The 24251-nt window shown below is 44.0% G+C and overlaps 2 protein-coding genes across 3 annotated transcripts in view; one reads left to right on the forward strand and one right to left on the reverse strand.

Moving 5' to 3' along the window:
• Nucleotides 1-13375, reverse strand: part of LOC135919997 (28S rRNA (cytosine(4447)-C(5))-methyltransferase) — a 33554-nt gene extending 20179 nt beyond the window's left edge. The window contains exons 1-12 of one of the 2 annotated variants that reach the window (XM_070534557.1): nt 13137-13375; nt 13016-13049; nt 12874-12944; nt 12606-12739; nt 12440-12520; nt 12304-12356; nt 11146-11232; nt 9379-9471; nt 8725-8830; nt 7347-7436; nt 6934-7021; nt 616-756 (exon numbers count right to left, since the gene is read on the reverse strand). In XM_070534557.1, coding sequence (XP_070390658.1) covers nt 616-756; nt 6934-7021; nt 7347-7436; nt 8725-8830; nt 9379-9471; nt 11146-11232; nt 12304-12356; nt 12440-12520; nt 12606-12739; nt 12874-12944; nt 13016-13049; nt 13137-13233 — 1075 coding nt within the window. In that variant the 5' untranslated portion in view covers nt 13234-13375. Of the gene's footprint in view, nt 1-615; nt 757-6933; nt 7022-7346; nt 7437-8724; nt 8831-9378; nt 9472-11145; nt 11233-12303; nt 12357-12439; nt 12521-12605; nt 12743-12873; nt 12945-13015; nt 13050-13136 lie in introns of both variants that reach the window. The other variant, XM_070534556.1, reaches the window with a different exon arrangement.
• A 489-nt stretch (nt 13376-13864) lies between these two features.
• LOC135920006 (uncharacterized) lies at nt 13865-22744 on the forward strand. Its single transcript, XM_065454073.1, has 8 exons — nt 13865-14180; nt 16419-16566; nt 16630-16779; nt 16882-17032; nt 17094-17331; nt 18220-18367; nt 18431-18556; nt 22620-22744. The coding sequence occupies exons 1-8, from the start codon at nt 13984-13986 to the stop codon at nt 22620-22622; spliced, it is 1161 nt and encodes a 386-aa protein (XP_065310145.1). The 5' UTR covers nt 13865-13983; the 3' UTR covers nt 22623-22744.
• Nucleotides 22745-24251: the final 1507 nt, after the last annotated feature.

Consider the following 24251-nt stretch of genomic DNA (forward strand, 5'->3'; position numbering starts at 1 on the left):
CGCCGCTGCTGCTTACGGCGTGGCCATGCGGGCGCCATATCTTGAAAGCGATCTGCAACGCGGCCAAAGTGCGCGCCCGCGCGGGCCTCATCTTCAAAGCGATCTGTGATGTTTGCAGAGTGCGCGTAATGCCGGTAGCGTCTTATGTGCTGCGCTTTCGAGTTTCGTTCACTTCGAAGGGACAGATGCATGGAGGTCAATTCACTCGCCGCTGGTGCCACAATTCCTCACTTCAGCATTCTGACAGCTAGTTTCCGCGTTCGTCGAGCGAGATGTGTTCATGTTTACCTGTGCGCGTGTGACACTGTGCTTGTTAATTTAGTTAAGTAAGTGAATGTTTACAAGCTTATATAGCCGATAAAACTACAATCCTTACTTCGTATGGCTATCTACTAATTCGGTATGGTAATCGATGGTTTGCTTCTCAGGCGAAACTGAGACTATTCTCATTTTTTGGTGATACGAATTTTCGGGTGATAGGAATATTTTTGCCGCCCGTTGAGATTCGTACCGCTGAGATTCTACTGTACTGCACTCACTGCTTTGCAATTTCGAGGAACTGCCCATCATGCTTTACACGGCACACTCCAAGGCGAGGGCAATGCTTTCACCCACCTATGTGGCTAGTCTTCCCTCCAGGGGCAGCACACATGTCCAGGATTCGCTCGTTCTCTTGAGGGGCAAGTGCCATGACAGGCAGCATGGAGGCTGCACCCTGCAGGACGTAGTGGCCTGCCAAGTACTCAGGAGTGGCACCTGGTAAGAAAGCGTGGCAATTTATTCAACAACTCCTTCTTAAACAGAGTATATAAATACCATGGTGTTGTTTTTACTTGTACAATACCATGGTCCGAGCATACAAATATAATAACTTGCAAAGCATTTTAAGAACTTGAATATGTAAAGCGCATGCTGATCCGATCAATGCTTGAATACACCACTATTGTTTGGTGTCCATACAAACAGTGGGATGTTAATAAAGCTGAAACCATGCAGAAAAAATCTGCGCGCTTCATATGCTCCAGATATGACCGATATGCCACCTTCTTGCTTCCTTGAACTTGTCACCACTCTCGGCGAGTCATGATTTAGGCTCTCCTATAATTCTTGCATAATATGGTTACTTCAAGAAATACATTTGAAGTTTGTGGGGATCGCACGCGCATCCCGATATCTCCGGAGCGGCCACGCGGTTATCACGCGATAATCACGTGCTCGCTCGCGGAGGGTAGCGGGGAGAGGGCACCTTCGCCGCTCCCGCTGCTCTTCGCGCCTGGCCGCGACCGGGGAGACTCCCTCTCCCCCTCTCGGGGAGAAGTGCTATTCCCCCGATGCATCTTTGTCTCACGGCGGAAGAGCTTGCGAGAGGCCGCATCTCAAATCAGCCGCTGAGACCGCCGCACGCCGTCCCCCTGTTGCGCCCGGCCTTTGTGTGCGACTCACCGCCCCAGGGCCCGCGCGCGGATCCACTTTTGGGTGAGCTGAACTCTTATCAGCCTCTTTTGTGGTTCCCACATTGTGCGGTTTGTTTCACCCCAGACGTGCGGAATGCTCCGCCGCTGTGGTTGTGTTTTGTGTTGTATTTGTATGTGTTGTGGCTGTTGTTGTCTGTTGGCATCCTTGTACTCTAAGGTGAATAAACACCTTAGGTCGAGACTCACCCTGTCCCCACTGGCCTGAACCCGCCGTGGTCGCAACTCACTGCGAACCGCGGGTTAGGGGTCACAGCTCTGACTGCTAGGGCTGCTGCGAAAGTGCTAGCGAGCGACTGCCGCTCCGACGGCGCTGTGCGATCCAGAGAAGGGTCAGGTGCGCACGCGCGAGCCTGAGTAATACCCCTATAAGTTAGGTTAGACGGCTTCAGAAATACTTAGCAACAAAAACTACTTCAACGCGTTAAGCAGAAGCGGAGTTATTGGCAAACAAGCATCCTGCGCGTGGTGCTTCCGCTCCTTCTTAATGACTTGCACTGTGAAGGCTACGGCGTAGTGGGGCGTGCCCACAATGCTATGCCTACCGAACGTCACCATAGCGCGCAGCTCAAATTTGACTTTCGATGTTCATGTAGACGCCACTATTTTCGATTTTGGTGCCAGCGCAGTTGTCCTCAGCGAGCCACAGTGCGCTCAGCCAGCGAACTTGTTGCGGCACCCCGTGGGCACCGCAGTATCTACTCTACATAGCAGACTGTAGTGTGTATTCACAGCGTTCGCTTTGTACATGACAGGGCTTGAGCGCCCGCTTGTGTTCATATGCTCCAGTCTGGCCGTGCTATGTGGTGTGTACTGGCTTTGTCCTGCACCAGCTTGACCGACGGATAGTAGCCACATCCAACTTGCGCATTTCGAAGCACTATCAATAGCTCAATACAAGGTGAAGTCTGCCAAAGCATGTAACCAGAAGCAGCCAGGAGTGAGCCCGCGCTGGCAAGTGTGCTAGCAGGCTGACCTTAAGTTTTGCGAGGTTCCAAGCTAATTGACTGTTCAAAACCAGTCTAAATTAGTAAGACCTGATGGCTACTATGCTGATAAGCAGGGTCGCCAAAGTTCGATTCCGAAGCAGGCAACAGCAGCCGAGCGTGAGCAGACGATAGTTGGCTTCTTCCGGTAGTACGTAATTGTCGTAATTAAGAGCAGGTTTTCGCTTACTTCAGCCTGCTTATCAAACTTCATCAATAAATATACACAGCAACAGCAAGAAGAAGTGCACTGATCCAAACACCCTTCTTGATTGATGTCAGCTATTCAGCAATAGCAGCCGTGTATGGGAATCTGCTATATTATGAAATGAAACATCCAGAAAAATTGAGGAGCAGGCTTCTGTTGAAAAGAGAGCATTTGAGAAAAAGGTGACTTCACACATCGCTTACGAGCTCCATGCACCACGCACAAGTACAAAATTTGACTGAGATGTTCACAGCAGCGTATTCTATCTGCGGACTGTATATTTTTTATCGAGCCTGAAAGGTAGTTCAGGACCCCTTGAATATTCCCTAAGAAAGCTTCCACCACAAGTTACCATGACCGTAACTTGAAACTTTTCTAGCCACGCATTAATACATTTAAATACAGCTTTTATCCCAGAAAAATTAATTACCTTTAGAACTTGTTATTTGGCAGAGTGTGTTCTCCATTTTATTTCTGCACTTCATGCCACTAGGTCATGTTCCAATACCTGATGTGTTCAAAATTGTGTTTACTTTTCTTGTTTGTATAATGTTTGTATCATGTTTGTATCATGTTTGTTTGTTCTTTCATGAGCAAATAAGCATGCACTCAAGCCTCCCCTTAGGTCGTGCCCTCGAGCCTATAAGAGGTAAATGAAAAGAACAGAAAGGAAGCTTCTGAGCTCATACAACATTCGAGAAAAATAATACAGTGAATGGTATGGAATGAGAAATGCAGACACGTGAACCTTTCAACATAAAAAATTCTAGGCGCAGCAAAGAAATAATAAAATTTGGGGAAATATACTACATATAGTCACATTACTCCAGATGGTGAATGTTTATTAAAGAATTCATGCTCTGTTCAGTAGGGACACTGTGAACAGATACACTTTGCTCTGGAGTCGCAGCTAGAATATGATATGTGCCACAGACAAACTGAAATATTTATAAAGTTTATTTACTAAATATTCGCGCAACAACTGCTGAAATTTCAGTTGCCCTTAAACATTGCTTCTATGAGTGGGACAAGCGTACAGCAAGTAGGTCTGAATAATCAAATGGGTCTGAAAAATCAAGCTCTGAATAACTGGTCAGCGACTGTATTTGTATTCCTTTAAGATCACTTCCCTTTTTAAGAGGAAGCTTTAGCTCATGCCCAACTCCGACGCGGCCTATTCAAATACATATAAAACGCAAAAATGCTTTTCTGAGATATCCCGTAAACCAATTTTAATGAAATGTGTTGCATTTGAGAGAGAAAGTTGAATTCTAGTGACTGTTGGAAGTGGATTTTCGATTTAGGGCCTGAATTATGCTGAAAATATTTTCAAAAGCTCGAATATTCAAAAAATAGAAGCACGAAGTTTGCAAGTTAAGAGCTCTCCATCAAGAACAGATATCGCGGCTCTGTAAATGGCATCCAGTAAATCGTTCAAAGTGGACAAATTAAATATGTAAATTGATATATTACATGGATTTGTTATATGTGTACAAGGGTTTTGCACAAGCTGTATTAGTGCATTACTTAATTTTTTTATATTCATGTTTAACATATCAATTTTGTCCGCTTTAGATGTACTATTAGATACAATTCACAGAACTGTGATATCATTTTTCATTGCCAAGTTATAAAGTTGTAAACATGATAGTATAGTTTTCTGAAAACTTGCGATTCTTACCAATTTTTAGTAAAAATTTGATGACCTAAATCAAAAATTCGAAATGAACAGCCACTAGATTATAAGTTTTTCTTTTAAATGCAACAAACGTTGTCAAAGTAGGTGCAGTGGTTGCCAACAAAAACGAATTCTCCTTTCACAGGACTACCCAAGCTAAAGCCTCCTCTCAAATCAGAAAACAAGACACAAATAAAAAATTGTTATGTTATTAGTGCCAATATGACAACTGTAAACAAGATCTAAAGATCTGGCATTTTACGACAAAATGGTAAAAGTTGGCAGGTGTTGCAATACAGGTGGTGCTAGCCTCTCCCCGTTATGCTACCTATTCTGCCACCACCCCAATGCAGTCACTTGGGAATAGATAATTGATTGCAGTTTCTCTCAAGTTATACTAAAGGGAGTGAAGTGGTTGAAACAATTCTTGGCACAGGACATATAGCACCAATGGCAACTAAGTGCATACAGAAAGTGCACTGACATAATTTTGCACATGCCCCCATCGATCACGAAAACTTTCGTTCTGACCATTTAACCAGCAGTTATCCTTGTTTTTCAGTTTCCAAAGCTGCTTGAAGGAAGTTATGGGCACATGGCACGGGTAAACAAGGCAAGCTAGATGAAAGCGATGAGTAAAGTCACTGTTTTACAAACTGTTGGTCATGTGTGGCCTCCAATAAATTCAATGGAGGCCTTTAACACTTTCCTTGTCTGTGCTTATTCCCATCATAGACTGCTATGATTGCAATTTCATATTTTGCCGCTTTCCAAATGCCTTTGGAGAGATAGCACCATCGAGTAGGTTAGTTAGGAGCTATTTATTCAGTTTTGCTTTTCCGTTTTCATTATCTGCCCCGTGCAGATTTTTAAGGTGCCTTCGAAGCAGGGGCATGGTCAATGTGATGAGTGCTCACAGTTTCCAAGATGGAGTGGGTGTCACGCAGTGCTCATCCACGGAAACATCATATTTCCACTGATTTTGATACACCTATGCATGAGTCCTTGAATTTTGGAAGCAGCACTGACATGGAAGACAACTTCAGTTCCCGAAATTTCAGCATGGAGTTTCACTTTCTTCTCTCAAGCCTTTCAATGATTTTTGTCCCGTCAACACACTTCTCAGTTTTGGGACACTAATATTTAGCTTATCTGGTTTACCCTGAATATAGTTTGGTTTGCAATATGTTTTTAATTGCAGGATAGCAGAGGGTGGAAGGCACTGGGTTAAGCAAGTTCAGCTAAATCTCAATACTATAATGAAGTGGTTAAAGTCAGCAATTTGCTTAGATATATTGAAATTTTGTTACATTGAAATTTTATCCTTTATGCAAATAAGTAGAGTCGCCGATGGATTTTTCTTACACAGAAGGAGCTACAAAATTTTCTGAATTATCGGGCAATCGGAAAGAGCAAATCTGAATTAGAAAAAAAAAGATATTTTGTTGTATTTGAGAGTCGGCAATGAAAGATACGGTTTCATGCCCTGTCGACGATATCTTCACATTGGCGGTACGAAGCATGGCCAGCCACACTGTCGTCGCGTCCACTTTGCCCCCATGGCTGATAGTGTCACCCACAGTAGCAAGATGCTATCACAACAACCACTGGAGCGAATGTTTCATCTGCCCCTCACTTCAATGAGTCTTCAAAACTTTATACAACCTCCAGCACTAAGCGTGTGGGAAGACAGTGCATGATGCCATCTCAGCTCATCCAGTCTTTGCACATGCGGCAGATTACTCCTAAAGCAGGGCGTATGGTGGCGTATGCGCTCAGCCGCGTTGAGAACCATGCACGCAAAGGTTGCACTAGGCAAAGAGACGCGTGTCAACCTGCCCCCGACTCCCCCACTCCCTCCTCCCCATCCTCACTTGACCACTTTATCACAAGCTCGCTCCCCTTCCTCCACTTTCCCTTTTCTAGGGTGGGAATACACATACGCATCAAGTTACCATCCTTCTTGGCTCATGCTTCCACGCTTTCACTCGTACCTAAAGCATACATCGTGCACGGTGTGATGTGATGCACTTGGGCTTCATACGGAACATGGAACTGTTTTAATCGGTGGTCGCTCTGTTTGTGCAATCGCAAGCAGCCGCATGTAATTCAACCATTTGACCATCTGCCTCCATGGAAGTTTCCATTTATGTTCGAGCACCTATATAACGAATGCCTCTAGAATCAAATGACCTGTGTAAAGAAAGTATAATTCTGTCCCGGTTCTATTGTGAGCTGTGTGGTACGTGACCTTTACAATGAAGTCACCTGTACAACGAATGATTTAGGAGGCCCCAAGCACTTAGTTATAAAGGCATTCGACCTGTAAGCAGTGAAATTTAATTATATCGAAATCCTGCATAAACCCACTTCGTTATATTGAAGTTTGAAATACATGGTGTTCTATGGAGAACAAGTTATAACATTTCAAACACTTCTGCCATATTGAAAATTTAGTTATACTGAAGTTTATTATATCAAGGTTTAATTGTACTTCAAGACATGTCATGTGTGTATGATGGCTGGCCCCAACAAATGCCATGAAAGGCTGCTCAAGAACCTGTAAGAAGAGGGGGAGAAATGCCATACCCACTGGGACCTGTGAGTTGTAGACAATGAGTCCAACCTTGGACCACTTTCCAATGGGATCCAAGTTGACACCACGATTGATAAGAGCCTGCAAAATGCAAAAATTCACTTCTATATGCTATAGCCACACAACATGAAACATGGCAACCAAGCAACTTCCTGTGACCCCATAAGCACTGTGCCAGCCCTAACAAAGCAATCTAGTCTTTCTGAATAAGCAGTTCTAAGTAAGTTTTGTATTTTTAACAGGTAAAATGTTCTCTCTATCTTTCTGCAGAGATTGGCTTTACCAATACCCATCCTTCACGCTCTTACTAACACAACATATATGATATTTTCATTTACGGTTACGCAGTCTATTTCAGGCACTCATAATGCTTAAAGAAGGCTGTTCCTTCAGCAAATCACATTACCTGAGCCAAATCACGCCGTCTTGTTTTCAATGAGTTGGAACGGATTGTCACAGGCCGGTTGACTTCATTGGCCTCCAAAAATTCTATCAGCTACAAGGAAAAAAGTTAGAAACATTGAAAAAACAGCTTGTTAATGAACATAACAATCACAATACACAGAAAGTACGAGCCTCTCAACATTGATCTGCAGTGCCTGAAATTAATTAATCTTTCCACTCTGATATTTGGACTATCATGTATTTGGAGATCAGTGAGCGGTCCGTACGTTGCTATAGACGTGGCATTGGCAGTGTCAAGCAACTGCCCAGATGACCTGGTATGATCAGCCTCAGTCGAAGGAACCACGCTAATTTCTGCACACATGCCTATAAGGAACCGGGCACCGGAGAACTTGTCGGTTACCATAAAAAGCCGGCTAGGACGACAAGCAAGAACACATGCCACCATCAGTGATTTTGGCAGGCATTTCCCGGCCACGAACGGGGAGGTGTGCACTTCGTGGCTTGGTGTTGGAAACGTCGGAAGTACCAGCAGAGAAGCGGAGGGCTGGGACTCTGATCCTGACGTGTGCACGGAAGAATGCGATGACAGAGACGTGGTGAACGGTTCTCCTGTGGGGGACTCCAGAGTGCGGCGATTGAGGCGGCGAGCTCATCGATGCAGGCTTCAAGGCGCGAAATCGCCGGGTCTGTAGGTGGTAAGACAGCAGTACCGGACAGGGAGGTCGCCTCATGAACCTGATCAGCGAGCTCTGCCAGGCAGTCAAGGGTGACATCGCCGGCCACCATAAGGACAAGGTGGAAGAGCCGGGAAATGTGTTGGAGGAAAAGCTCTCAAAGCAACACCGAGTGGATGAGGACGTCGCGCTCCCCGAGAAGCTGTCACATTCGGCGCACCAGGTGTCACAGCGGCGCAGCAGCTAATACCACAATAGCCTTCCAGACAAGAGAGAGTTGAACCATTAAGAAATCTGTGTAATATGTTACTAGCATTTAATGCTTGATGTGAAATAATCTGTCTCAAGCCAATCCGTTACACCACACCATTCAGTGATGTTATGGGAATGAGCATTCAGTAAAAATAGCACAATGCATTCTACAAACTACCCTGAATTACAAATTTCAACTCTAATAGTTCTCACACGCTACTTCCGCTCCTCAATGGTCCTATTACTCCTCGAGCTGTTGTAGGTAGGGCATGATAAAACCAAGACAGAAGGCACAGACATGTGTAGCACTACTTGTGTCCATCTCACAGACCTCATTTGCTGTGCTCTTATACCACATCATGCAGCACCAATTAGACCAAACTGCTACACTTTATTACTCCTCTTTTTACTAAATGGAAACAGGTACCAGATTAACGCCCATCCACTCACCTCGGCAGGTGAGAAAAGGTCCATAAATTTCTGCATCAAATACTCATTATAGCTGTAGTACTCGCACAAATCTTGCTTCAGAATGTCTAGGTATTCAGACCGGGACCTGCACACAAAACAGTCACAGAACTTGAGAGGAAACTTTTTCACTCCCCACAAGCAAGCACACACAAGAAAATGGTAACATTAACATTGCCTTTGTGCGTTTTCAACACTAACACTCCTCATCATGCTACAGCTCATCTATGATCAAAATACATGAGTAGACGTGCGCCCCAACATTTCCTGTGTAGGCCACATGTGCAAAAACATGGTCATTTTAAGTGGTTCCTACAAAAATATATGGAGCGAACTATTAAAAGACTGCAGCCACTCAGGGAGATGCGCTATGCAATGACTAGATACCATAAACAGCAACACAGCGAACCCCTTGAAGGTCGCTGCTGGATATGTAGGCAGTGGAAGTGCCAAGTGGTTGAAGATGTGCATGGATGGCAGTGACTGCAATAGGGTTTGAATCTGAGCAAGATGGTAAGGCTACATCTTTGAAAGGAACAATGCAAAACAACTCGCTTGTCTGATGTTGGTAAGGCAACAAACGCTTTACAAGACACCAAATAGGCCAGCAACAACTTTTTGAGTAGCAAGACTTACCTTTCAGGTTCCCTTCTGCTTGCAAAGTCATTGAGGACAAATGTGACATCCTTTATCCTCTCGCTGATGATGGCCAGATCTGGGGGCTCAGCCTGTAATCTTAGCTAAGGAACATCCCTACAATGATCCCGTCATAGCTACGGTAAACAAGGGCAAATCTAAGCGAAATTATAAGTTTACCCCTTATAATTTTTCCCATAGACCCGATACATGAACCACAAGTACGGTTAAGTAGAACTTACACAGCCGCCTTTGATTCCTGCTACTGTCAAGCCCACTTATAACGAACATAAGGGTTACGCAGGATGCGTTCGTTATAGCCAAGCATTCATGTTTTCCAAAGTAATCGATAAAGTTCTTTTGTTCCTTCAAGGGCATTCTGATAATTGTGGTTTCCAGATTTTTGAAAAGAGACAAGAGCTCACCAATAAAATCTTTGCTACAGAATGGCTGTTTCAGGGACATGATATACTAGGCCTCGGTTGCAGCAGTTACAGATGGTGGTATCGGTTTTGCGATCTGCTAACTTTTCTCACCTGATCCATTGGTGACAGAGCCTTGCACCTCACAGACGTTGCTTGAGAACCACACAATTTCAGACTCTCCTGCCCCACAAAGAAATAAAAGCCTCACAAAAACAGTTTTTCGTTCAACATCGGTAACCTCCATCCCAGCCACCATTTCCATTATCATTTCCATAAGTGTAAACAATGTTGATCATAACAAGACGTTAGCAGCAGAGTGATGATTTTGGCAAGATGTTAACATCTAATACAGTTGAGAGGTACTTCTGCATTTGTGCCTGGCCCTGCACCATTGAGAACCACTATAAACAGTGGGCATGTAAGGAGAGTTGCACCTTCTCAATAGACATACAGGCATTTCCATAGTGGCTGTAAATGTGCTCAGAGTGTCGACATTGTTCATTCTTACTAATATGGGCAACCATAGATTGCATGAAAATTATGACCACCATGCTATTTTCATTCATATTAATCAAACTTTCGTTATAATGGGATCGTTATATGTAGGCATGAGTGCAGGTGGCTCAGCGAGAGGCCTAGATTGGCAGCCTTGGAGGAGGCCACAGTAGTGCTAGCTAGACAAGATGCAAGGGGTGCTTATGCATACATAGACAGCTATGCCAATGTCCATGATGACATGAAAACCTCCACAGCTGACACTACAGAAACTATAATTGAGAATGTTCTCAATTATAGTCTTGTGTCATGAATATCTGGATGTGCTAGAAATCATCATATTGAGTTTTGTGACTTGCTTTCTGTTAAGACAAATTTTCATGGTCTCTTTGAGTTCATCTTAATTAGAATCAACTGTACTCGGATAGCACGAAGTGAAAACATAGTCATAATTGACCGGTGAGTAAATAAAATGAAGAACATCAACACGCAGCATTAACATTCCAATTGACCAGTAATGTCACTATGCATACCTGATTATTTGTCAGTTTTCCTTATCTATCCAAAACCTTGAGCTTGAAGGCACCAGTTTGATTTCACTTACTTGCAATCTTATCACATGTGAGAATGTTAGTGAGGAAGCACATAGAAGGTTTCACAATGACATAGCCACTGAAGTTGAGAACACACTTTATAGTCATGTGCTGCCCAGCTAGATGCACTAGCCACAACAAGTGGATGCGCAACTCAAACTTAGTTGCACATAAATGCTAGCATACAAAAACAATGCAACAGTTTATAGTTCTCTTATGTCTAAGAGCAAATTACACAGAAAAAAAAAAGGATATTCTCCTTCTCGATTTCTTGCCCGCTTGGAAGTGTGAAGACCTCAGACTCAGCTATGTTTGTTTTTAGCTCCTCCTCAGCTAATTTTCTGCAAAAAAAAGATGCAAGCAGAATGTATGATGACAACAGCATCCCTGCCAACCTGTGAACATTAAAATTAGTAAAATTCTCATGGACACGAGCATGAAAGGGGGGGAAGGGTCGGATAGCAAGATTTTTTTTTTTTTTAGTTTGTCCTGAGCACACATTTTTTGTGGATACAAAAAGCTGCAAGCTTGGATAAGCAAAAATTGGCAAGCAATACACTGTTTTTAGATCACTGACTTTTTTTCTGTTACTTTGCTGTTGCCAATTTTGACCACTTCAGGAACTTGCTCAAAGCAGCTACCCCTCTGTAGTCCTTTCAGAATCAAAAGACTTTCAAGGGTATAGTTGGAGACTGACAAGTGAAACTTTTTACAAACAGAACTTAATTTTGTGAAACTTGGTGAAACATTCGCAAAAATCATGTGGATTGGCAGGTATGCAACACACAGTACTGCAGGTCTTCACATCAGTGATCCCTTGCATAAGTTCTTGGCACCAAAGTTCATGTAATCATCATCATCAACATCATCATCAGCTTATTTATGTCCACTGCAGGACGAAGGCCTCTCCCAGGGATCTCCAATTACCCCTCTCCTGCGCCAACCGATTCCAACTAGCACCCGCAAATCTCCTAATTTCATCGAACAACCTAGTCTTTTGCCGTCTTCTAGTGTAATACTTGCATTGACCAACTTGCTCAATGACAAGTTCATCTTTTTCTTAGAATTAGTTTACAGCAAAGCTTCTGCCAGGGTCACACAATGATTTTACATGGCAGACAGTCTACAGTAATTATTACGATCTTTTTGTGTATAACATGTGTAGTTTTGTAACGGTTCATTCCGTCCTTGTACGCTAAGTACAGTCCTTGTATTTAGCACTCATGAAAGCAAGTTGAAGCCACATGCCTGACCAGAAACATGAAACAACCATAACTGTTAAGCATGCAAGCTGATGTCAAGAAAAGATGCAATTTTCACAGTTCATTCAGATAAGAAGTTTAGCATGATGTGAAGCATATAGTTCTCGAATGTGTAAGTTGCACCTAAATCAAATTATGATAAAGATTTACCTATCTTCCGCCTGTTTCTTCTGAAGTTTCCTCGATGCAGCTTCGATGGGCAGCTGCAAAAGATGTGCCCGTAAATAGATTACCTTGATGTATCCTTTACTTATTAACTGTGTCAATGAGGTCTGAGAGGTCATACCTCTTCGTCGTCATCTTCACCGCTTTCTGAACCACCAAACTCGTCATCCATAGCAGCATCATCAGAGCTCTCGCCGAAGTCCTATAATCACACAATGAAAATCGTTGCATCTGACAAATATTTGGTTAACTTAAAGGTATATATTTATTGCAGAAGGACGCAATACCTCTTCATGATCGTCAGAGCCTTCATCATCATCTTCAGAGTCCAACAGCTGTTTCTTCGACGCCTTTGGTTTCAACCACTTTTTGTTGTCATCAGAAAATGATTGGACCGTCAGCGACAGAGGTCCATCGTCCTCTTCTGGACGTGAAAAAAAGAATGCGATCCGGATCACACAGCGCCATAAGCCAGGCGCAAAGGTAGTGCCGGTGTGGCATGCCTGATGTTTTTCGAGTTTGATAGAAGCCAACTGGAGAAATCGGCGTACTCACCTTCTTCTGCCCTCTTTTTGGTGATCACTTTACTTGTCAGGTCATTCTTTACAGGTTGGGTTTTCTTCAACCTGAAATTGACATGTAGTTTAAGCGCATGCCGCAACTGCGATTTCTACCATTCTGTGCATTAAAGCGTTACCTTCTCAGGGCCCGCCTCGACGGTGGCTTTTCCGCTGCAATCCAACATACGCAATAAATGTGTCTTCCATGCTGAGCATGCAAAAAATATGGCACAGAAAGCAAGCACGTGCGGTGTTTACCTCTCAAAACCTTCGGTATCTCCGGAGGAGGCTGGATCTTCGATTTCCTCGATCGTCGTTTTTTGGACTTTTCACTAAAGTCTGCTTTGCGGCCCATGATGAAACGGTGCGCTTTTCACTCCGCTTCGTATATATGGGCTATTTGCAACTGAAAAGCTTCATGCGATAGACGGCACCAAACAACCGCATGGGCATCTGACTTGACTTGGATTCGATTCAAAGCGCTGTCGGCTAACAAAAGGAGCACGAAATTTCTTTTCTCTATGAAAGGACGTTCATGGATGGCCATATCAATGCTGATGGCGAAAGTGAGAACCCGTGCAAGTTGTTCTACTAACTCTATGCGTGCAATGACCCGTGGTACCCGTGGTGCAAAAAGTTTCTGTTTTCTTCTTGGTTGGTTCACAAGGTTCGCCTTCACAGCCATCTAGCGCGCAAAGACGCTCAAGACGAAAGAATGAGCATGGCCTTGTTTCTTGCAATAAAAAAAAAATATATGTAAGACTCCAACCCACTCCACGCAGTGATTTCACTGTTCAAATAGTAGCTACGGTGAACGACAAACCGATGTGACAGCGAGATTGAAGCCACTACAGAAACGAAAGTCAAGAAATTTTCTAACAAGAATAATAAAAACTGAATATAGGTCTGTTTAAAAACGAATATCAGGAGGAAACGGTCGTATTTTGAGGCAACAAAAGCAACAAACCGCCTATGCGGCCTTGGCGATGGTTTCGCGAGCACCGCCGAGCGCGTGCTTTTCGATTTGGTAGTGTTGTGCGTTCAGTCGGCAGCGCTTAAATGTCTGCCCGAGGAATCTAGCACAACTTTAAACCAAGGCTACTGCATGGCTTATGGTAGACGAACGCCCATAGCGCAGAATTCGCGAGCACAAGCCCTTCGGTGCTGGACGACTCGAAATCTTCAGTGCGGTCACTGCTGTCACTTGCCAGTCATGGCTGGAGATGTGACACATCCCAAGCACGGCGTCAACAGCGTCTTTTCACGGCGAGACATCGAAATTTTCGAGCGTTGGTTCAGATGGTAAGTTTGCGAATCTAAAACGCATGTTCTCGGCGTAAGCGAATCCTGCAAAAGTATGAAGTACACTTGAGGTTGTGTACAGGTATGATTTAAAGAAGCACTGGAGCTGTTTTGTGCACTATAAGTAAGCCTGCGGCTACTCAATGGTCAAGCATTGCTGTCAGCACCATTGGCCGGAGTCAAGCTAGGTTAAGCAGCATCTCCCACAAAGTAAAAGTTACATGGCTGTTTATTCTCTAGAACGAGGATATATGTGCTGTACTATGGCACTACAGCAGGCAAAGCTCCCTCGTAGCACGCCGTGGCTGAAAGAAACGGGAAAGCAAATTAATGCAGCGACACGTAGTGTCTAGGCGTTTACTTCAGCCAGGCTTCACTCTCGCGCTTCCCTTCGGCCACACTGCGCCATCTAGCGGCGCCGCCGCGAAGCCCTCGCTTGGCGCGTATATTCAGACTTGTTTGAGTATATATGGCGCGGGTTCATTTCCACCCAGCACGAGGTCATTTTTCTTTCTCATTGAAGAGTACCCAGTGACCCAAGTTAGTGTGAAGGAGATTATTTAAATAGCGTACATACTCAGAGACTCGAATTGATTTTTGAACCTGGTTCCCTCAGCATAGCAAATCGATGTTCTATTGATTAGACTATAGACTACCCAATGACCCAAGTTGGTGTGAAAGAGGTTATAGATGTACCGAAAAGTGCATGAACTTCCCAAAGAATGCTAATCGCATTAAAGAGGGTCAGTAACGCAAATGTTTTGATCAACCTGAATTAACAAAACTAGCCGGGCCGAACTCGATTTAACGAAATTTTTCCTGACATAAATGCTTAAGAAAGCAGTGATTTCCTTCTAATTTTGACACAGACATGTTTTTCTTTGAGAATGCGCTCTAAAGCTAATGTGTCAAAACAGCTAGGTGCCCTAATTGTGGCCCTAGCTTTATTTTGACGAAGCTGCGCGCCGCGCCCCATGTACGGAACTGTGGAATAAACACCGCCTCACTAGGGGCGGCGGCGGTTGCTTTCGCTATATCATGGTTTATGCAACAGATGGCTGGATTAGTGGCAAATAAGATGCTGCGGTAGCTTTTAATAATGGGAAAATCAGACATCCACCAGTTCGTGCTACAATTGCTACAAAAACCCATACGGGTTCTTCGAAAGAAAAGCCTTGTAGTTGAAGAAAAATTCGTCCTGTTCCGGGACTCGAACCCGAGACGACCGCCTTTCCGGGGCAGCTGCGCTACCATCTGAGCTAACAAGGCAGCTAGCAGATGGCAGGACGAAGTCGAATTTGTCAACAACTCGAAGCAAAGCAAGAGTTTGACGTAATAGTTCTGCGGAAACCCGCAAGGTGGAGAGAAGTAATTAATAATGAGAAAATCGGACATCCACCCGTTCGTAGCAATTGCTACAAAGGAAACCCATACGGGTTCCTCGAAAGAAAAGCCTCGCAGTTGAAGAAAAATTTGTCCTGGTCCGGGACTCGACCCGGGACCACCGCCTTTCCGGGGCAGCTGCACTACCATCTGAGCTTTCCATCTTTCCTTTGTAGCAATTGCTACGAACGGGTGGATGTCCAATTTTCCCGTTATTAATTATTTATCCCCACCTTGCAGGTTTCCGCAGAACTATTACGTCAAACTCTTGCCTTTGCTTCGAGTTGCTGACAAATTCGCCTCTGCTCTGCCATCTGCTAGCCGCCTGGTTAGCTCAGATGGTAGAGCAGCTGCCCCGGAAGGCGGTGGTTGCGGTAGCTTTTGCGTGTCGCTATGTTACAATTTTAGATTTTGAAGGACTTAAAAATTTCTTTCTCAATTTTACAAACTTCCCAACTTAACGAAATAATTTGAGCATGGTCATCACTTCATTAAATTGAGTTTCAACTGTAATGCCAATAACAAAGTTTAGCCAATGCTTTGCTCAAGGTGATCATGGGCAGATGTGGCAGGCAGCGTTTCCGCTGTTCACATACAGCAGAGCATATTGAGTGCAATATAGGCACAGCAGAGAGAAAGGTATATAGTGCAAAGGCATAGCGCCTATTGTCTTTGAGTGCTGGTAATTCGCTCATAAGTGTATTCAAACACTTTTTGTTGGAAAAGAGGGTCAGGAGATGCTTAATATAAAATATCTATTGAGGGAATCTTTAGACCAATTTCAGCTAACAATTAATATGAGCACATGCTGCCTAAACCAACCAGCATTTGATGTTACCTGGTTTTGGTTTGCAGTGGCGATCCAAAGGAGACTGGTGATCTAGATGTGGAAGGCCTCAAACGCCTGTGGACGAGTCTTCAAATGGATGTAACACAGATGTCTGCCAAGTGGTTAATTGCCCTAGCAGATGACAACAGGAATGGGAAGCTTAACTTTGGAGAGGTATGTGCACATAGCTCCTCTACACAACAGGCATGTTTCATACTGGAATGCATTCTGCTGCAGTTCCTGTACCTGTGGATGATGGCTGCTGAAAATTCAGAGTTCCAGTCAACACCTGAAGGCCAGGCCATGTTGCGAACCATGCAAGCCTTTGAAATTTATCCTGTTGCTTCTGAAAAAAAGCAAAGCTCCTGCTACACTTTAAATCCATGGGTAAAATCATAGTGATGATATGTATGAACTAAGACCATTTTCCTATGCCTTATGCACTTTTTATTTAAATTTCTGTCTTTACAACTGGCACCTTTCCAAAAGGTACGATCAAGATTTCTAGACCAAGGAGATGAAGGGCGACCCTTGGATGTAAAACTGCCTCAGTCTCGGATACAAGAAGCACGAGAGCTATGCCAAGGAGCTGCTAAGCAGCGGGCAGCGTTCATAGCTCAGGCAAAGTCACTTTACGAAGGTAAATATGAAGCATACGCTTTCTGTCAGACCATTCGCTATGGTCAGCGTTGTGTTTGCAGGAAGCACTCGAATGCAGCACAAGGTCCATGCAGAGCGCAGAGCAGAATTCATCAAATGGGCACGCACAACTTTTGAAGATGACAAAGTTGTGCAGAAGAATGTTGCAGGTGAAATTGAGCATGAAGAACAGGTCACGTACCACGACGCTTCCGTATGCCCAGTGATGAGCAAGTCATCCCCTGCTATCAGCGAGTTCTCTCTAGACCAGTGTTCTTTCCTGGCCGACTGGTTTCACAGGTAGCTATACAAAGTAAACACATCAGTTTTCTGGTATATAATAGTGCTGTGAGCAGGTTGTGAATTTTTAGTCGTAGCAGATAGTGCATTTATATGCAAGTTCATGTGGTTTGTGTCCTATGTGTTATTCTTCCGTCAGCAGTACTGTCCTCACTGCTACTGCTAGTCTAGCTAATCCTGCCAGTGCCAATGATTCTTAGTATGTGTGCTCTTCTTATATGTGTAGTTGCTTATGCTCATAACATATGGTTGTTTACTATGAGGGAAGTCAATGCAGTGGACTCCTTGAGCCTGCCAGAGGAGGCACAGATTTGCCTCATATTGTCAGGTCTTCTGCATAATTCACAATTGACTACAAAAGACAAGTGATTTAGAATTATGTCACGTGTATTTGTGAAGTTAGAGCTACAGAATATGGAGCCCCTGCTTTCGTCTCCTTAATTTTCGATGAATGACTCTATTTGAGAAGCCTGGCTACCTTGCACCTAGCTGGTATGGAGCGAAAACATGAGCTGATGAGGGCGCTGAAAAGTAGGGTGTGCAGCTTTCAGGAGGTTAAGCACCTCCCTTCTTTGTGTCACATCAAACCTGCGCATGCTGCATTTGACTCCCGTAGAATGGCAGTCGTCCCAGAAGACGAAAATGTCTCGAGAGAATGAGAGAGAAGATGCAAAACAGTGTGCAATAATGAAGAGAAAGCAAGGTGACGCTCTGAACTCACTTGTATTCTTGCTGCAAGGCCTTCGTCTGGCCCTAGAACAGAGCCTGCTCCACTTTAATCAAAGGCATTTGCCTTTTCACACCCTTTATTCATCAAGTTTGTCATGAAGATTTGCAAGCACACTGTCTTTCCTTTAACTTCTTTTTTTTAATGCAATGTATTTTCAGATGGGATATGAACAAGGATGGCTTGCTTGATGGGCACGAAATTGGTAACATGTTTCACTGCCTGCGAATTCCCATCAGCCCAAGTGCCTTGCAGGCTATCGTCCAATATTTTGATGAGGACATGGACGGCAAGTTAAATTTTCGTGAGGTTGGTGGTGCAAGCATTGAGCAGGTTGGCAGACCTCCCAGCTGACAATTGTCTTCTTTGCAGTTCTTGCTCATGTGGCGTGCAGCAATATACGACCCAGATTTTCAACGCACTGCCGAGGGGTGCAAAATGGTCAAACACATGCGAATACACAACCTGCTGCCCAACCAAGCAAGGAAGCCATCATGGGTTAGCATGCATTCATGTATCCTTCTGTATCTCTCCTGTGGCCTGTCTGCCTGTATGACCCAGCAGATTAATGAGCAGGTGGCCTCAGTGCAGGCCACCTCCGTCAGCGTGCTTGATGGCGGATAAGATGCACGCTGCCAGGTATTCCTGTTCCTGGAGTGGTGGTCAGTGTAGTCAGCCACCCAGGGTTGAGAGGTAGGGATAAAGAGGTGCGATAAGGTAGTGTAGGAGGCAGAGGGCGGCATGTCTACAGGATTTGACACAGTTCTATAGGTCAGGCAGTTGCCGCAGTGTACGCAGCAAGGGTGAAGCATGTCGGAGAAACTTCTACGACACGCTCTGCCTTTGTGCTGCCGCAATCATTTATGCCCAGTCACACAGTGCATGGAATTTTGTTTCTGTGCAAATAAGATGCATATCGTGCCAATTGCATCACGAATGTTGCTGATGCATTAGTGTTCGGCCAGTGAATCGATACCATTAGAGTCTGGCAATTCCAAAAGGATGCGTCTTTACTCTCACCAGTTTCAGGCACTATATGGTAGGAAAGGAACAGAAAGAAAGATGCCAGCAGGCTGATTAATACATGCAACGTCACCACATCCGAAGTGGTTGTGCTGTGCAGCACTATTTTTATTTGGTGCTTTAAAAAGTACTTTTAAACTGATTAGGCAATATTTTAGAAATGACTTAAGGCATTAACGGAAGGGGCGTTACGAGAAATGTAATGAAAGGGAAAATTGTAGAGGTGGGCAAGTATCAAATTTTTCGTTTATGAATAGAATATGAATAGTAAGAATCAAATGTTGAATCGAATATTGAGTAATAATGACGAAGATGCATATATGTATGTACAGTAGAGATACAGTGAAAGCTCGTTAATTCGAACTTCAATAATTCGAATTTATGGATAATTCGAACTGTACGGTTTGGTCCGGCCAAGCTCCACAGAAGTGTATGTATAAGAAAGTCCGTTAATTCGAACGCGAGAAGGTTCCCTCACGGATAATTCGAACTACGCTCGCCTGGCACACGGCCAGAGAAACGCACCTACTGCCTACACACAAGGCTGTATTGCCTCCGAAACGGAGAGAACGGCGAGAGAAAGCAAAATTGGAAAAAAATCTAACCGACGCGGGGCCAGCCAGAAGGCAGCGGCAGCTGCCGCCTCTCCGTTCTACGTAACCTCCGAGACTTCATGCCCGTTGCGAATCTCGGAGGCTTTGCAAATCTTGTACAGCTGCTAATGTTGTGCGGAGATGGCACGGCAAGCGCCATCGTAACACAGCGAATCAAGTACGTCGCAGCTGTGCTTGCAATCAAGAACCAACGAATCAGGGCCTTCGCCACCTTCACATGTTCAGCATCTTTGTCTCGGCAGTCTTCATCGGTTGTGCACGTCTGTTTTCAGCTTAGGAGGTATCGGCCATCGCGATTCATTGTGATGGTGTTAAGCCTCGGCTAACGTTCGTTTCGGTGGACATCGGTAGTGTGGCACAGTCGGACCCAGAGCTTCGACTTCAAGATGGCGTGTGCCCGCGGCACACGCCATCACTTTCTGACGCACCAAATTTCTGACATGCCCTACTGCTTCCAAATCGCAGTGTACTGTTGCTCTCCTTCACTTTCGTTAGTTCGAACTTTCGTTAATTCGAACTGAAGCGGCTACCCCTTGGGGTTCGAATTAACGAGCTTTTACTGTATTTATTTCTGGGCACGGAATAAGTTTTAAACACAAGATCACTAATTGTCTTTAAAAACTACACAAGTAGCCGCCCATCATCTTTTGTACCTGTTTGCTAACAAGCTTTCCTAGAATTAATGGCTACTGTATGGAGTGGTGCTTTACACTAATGCTAAATAAATTATTGTCAAAACATGATCAAAAGTTGTACAAGAAGAAAGACAAAACGCTGCTGAAGGACTTGTGTGCCATAAACACATGTAGAAGGTCCCGTTGCAAAGAAGAAATGACTGGTCTTTGAGTTAAAAGATAAAAATTCATCAACGATTATGATAATCCCAAATGCAAAATTTGAGCGCAGCTCTATAAGCGTTTTCATTTTGCATGTCAATATTTTGCATTACGATTATGTAGGTACATAGTTTGTATTAGGAAGAGAACGCTATGTGTAGCCTAGCTGGCGCGGAAAATCTGTCTTGTGTGGCACATTGCGAACGGAGTGAAGTGTGGTGCAACTACCTCCCTAATCAGGCAACGCGAGAGGCAGTGCCTAGGCGATGCATGGACGCGATTCACAGCAGCTGCCATGCAGCTCATGCAACGTTTTGTTTCTGTACAGACAATGCGTGCTACTTTGGTGCCGTGTCGTAGCCATTGTCATCACACAGTCTGTCTTGCGTGGCACTACGCTTTTCTTCGCACGCTTTCGTGCCACCAACGACGAGAGCGGCACTTCATCATGGGTAAATCGTGCCACCAGTGTCAGCGGCAACAACACCCAAGGGAGCGTCACATCAAGCCTTACTCTTAACTGCTCACAATCACTCCTTGCAAGAGCAGCGATCCCGTTACACACGCTGATACCGTGGATTGACCTCAGCAGCTGACTGTGCAGACGAGTGTGGCCCTCCCCACCTCATGCTACCCCGACTCCCCCTCAGAAGTGCAGATGAGACAGTCCACGAGGCTGAATATGCTGTGGCCGCCAGCAACTCGGCACGTGCACAGGCCGCCTCCCCTCCGCTTTCCACCTCATGCTTTCACTGTTGCTTCCTCCTCGCACGCTCTTATTTCATCTGCCACTGCGTTCCGCATTCGCTTTCATCGTTCGGTTGGTTACGAGGTGTAACACCATCGGCGCTCAATGCAGGAACGGATGCCCAAGAGCTACGCCCTAAAATGTTGCACTAGACTACCAAAACACTAAATGACAGACTGCAAGCGAAACACATAGGTTGTAATGTGGGCTTCCGAAGTGAACTAAAAAGCAGATCTTGCACTACTCATTTTGCATTTGCATTCCTAAGAATGCGTTGTCATTGTTTTACTTCTGATAATTTGCAATGCTTTGTCTACCAGACAAAGAACAGTAGCAAGACTTTAACAGTCAGTTGTCAAAGATGTGATCATATTGAACCTTACCGAATAGTTCATTTTCGAATACAAATGGTTTATGAGTAGTATTTGAATCGTATTCGAAACTTTGAATATTTGCCCATGCTTAGAAAATTGTCGTCCATCTGACAGTAGCTCAAAGCTACAAAGGAAACCTACAGGTGTTTCTCAAAATATTGTCGAGAACTGTACTATGCTGCCAGGTGGATAAAATTTTTTTTCCATGAGCCTTCCTTTTGCTTGCACATTTCCACCAAACTGATTTTCGTCAAAAAATGTAATACCGGTACTTTGAAATGTGTGTAAGAAAAAGTAAAAACGAATTCGGCCTTGAGACTTTCCTCCAAATTTGATAAGTCGTGCCTGGCTCCATCAGGTGTGCAAAGCACTTTACAAATATTTTCGGCTTGCAGTGTCGGATTAGTGTGTCCCAGAAGCAGAAGTGATCGTGCCTTATTAAAAGGGACATTAATGATAACAGCAATTTAAGCCGTATTAGTAAATTATCCTTCTACAATGCGAAACAAAGCCACTCTTACCATACAAAGAGGCTCGGCAAGCTAGAAAAGCTGCAAGAACAAGACTGGTGGGGATGCTGCTTTGAAGTTTTGACACCGGCTTGCCGAGACGTCTAGTTGACTGTTAATCGGTAAAAATGGAAATTGTATTTTAAAGGAGACAAAAATTGAACTTGGCAACTTTCCCGATCTTCTAATGAGCCGATGAGGCTCAAATACGAAAAGATACGTGGAAATCCACGACGTCACAGTGACGTACCAAAACTGCAAGACCTTCATTTTCTCTTCTAATTATTGTCTTATCATGAAACTAACAAATATAGAGCTTTCAAAGAATATTTTATCAGTCTAAACTGAGTTTCTGTTTAGTGTCCTCTTAAATATGCATGCGCAGCTTGATCAATCTTCTTGTTTTGTGGCAACACTCATGTGCGGTGTGCTGACCAAGGGCTCTCTTCCTACACAGTGACCACGGACGTGCCACCGGAGAAGTGCCACATGATGAGACAGAAACGAGACAACAGAGACCATTTCATTTGTTACACCTCCTCGTTTTTATTTACGTTACTAATAACTTATGTGTATCACTGCTCTGCGTGGTATGGACAAAAAAAAATAATAAAAATATGAGAAGAAACGGGATAAAAAGGGGGAAGAAAAACTGCGAGGGGATCAAACCAAGCCCGACACACCCCCCGGCCACCTCCAAGGCGCCCCTCGGTGGATGCCACTATGTACAGGTTTGGGTAGCCAAGGAAGAAGTCGAGGGGTGCAAAGGGACAATGGCTACACCCCTCTTTTGCTTTACAGCCAGCCACAAACAGACAATGGAAACCAGGTGACGTAAACACCCTTTCTTTTTTTCCTCTTCTTCCACACATTAAAAATGGAGCGCACATGTGAACAATGATTGGAGTAGCAGAGAGAGAACAGAAACATAGAACGGTTGTTTGGTTAAGGTAGTGGAGTGTCCCTTCCTACACATTTTTTTTTTCCCCTTATCTGCACGCATGCACAGGTCGCATCGAAACGAAGTGAAAATCACACCCTGGTGTGAGAAACGACTGGGAGACTTTCCCCGCGGCAACATGTAGTAAACGTTGTTTGACGACACACCAGCTGGTAGTAGTATATAGATAGAGACTCCTTTGAAAAATGGCTTGAGCAAACGGGAGAAAAACAGCAAGGAGGACTCGGCGCCCCATTTTTTAAATTTTTTTTCCCTGCACACACTTGGGTGCATCATGTTCTTTCTTCCCAAAGCTCTTTCTCAACTCTCTCTTTCTTTTTGTTTTTTGTCTCGCAATGCCTTCCTTACCTGTGCATCTATCTGAAAAGCCTTTGCCAGGATTTCAAAAGTAAAATGTAAATGCCCATAGGCATGTCGCAAAACTTTCCTACATATTAGTTCACAATGTAAGTATAACACTATGCTAAACGCAATACCTGCTACTAAACAAACACAACGCCCAATGTATTTCTTTTCTGTATTGCTGCTGCCATTTTGGTTGCCGATTAAAATGAATTTGACGACTATACATGTGAGCAAACTATAAATTTTGCTTTTGATTCACTGGGTAAAAAAGCAACTCACAAAAAAAACCTTCACATCTCGTGACCTATCGATCGATGACCAGCGTCTCGACCTATCCAGACTGCCGTGCGCCTCCAAGCAAGCTTATTTTTTCACTTTGAAACATGTGAGGTGTGGCTTGAAAAGACATCACAAAGAATTGTTTTTCCCCCTTTTCCTTTAAAATTTTGAAGAGAAAGGTTTTTGTTGTTGAATGTACAGACAATACAATACACACATAGCAGCTTATGTACAAAATTTACAGTCGCGCTAGACTACTGCTTGCCTCCCCAAAAACAGTGAGGGGGTGGGGAAATGAAATTATCTTGTCCCCATAAGCAAGAAAAAAGTCATCCCTTTGTAAAGCATGAATAAAATGCACAAAAGTTCATTCTACCACAATAACAAAAGAAAAAAAAAGTTAAAAACTATGCCAGGTACAATCTTTTTTTCTTCTGTACAACTAAACACAATGAATGAAAATGAGAAATGTGAAAACCAGAAGACCTCTGTACACTATCTGAA

This window comes from Dermacentor albipictus, chromosome 2 (assembly GCF_038994185.2).
Source record: "Dermacentor albipictus isolate Rhodes 1998 colony chromosome 2, USDA_Dalb.pri_finalv2, whole genome shotgun sequence".
In the NCBI taxonomy this organism is placed as follows: domain Eukaryota; kingdom Metazoa; phylum Arthropoda; class Arachnida; order Ixodida; family Ixodidae; genus Dermacentor; species Dermacentor albipictus.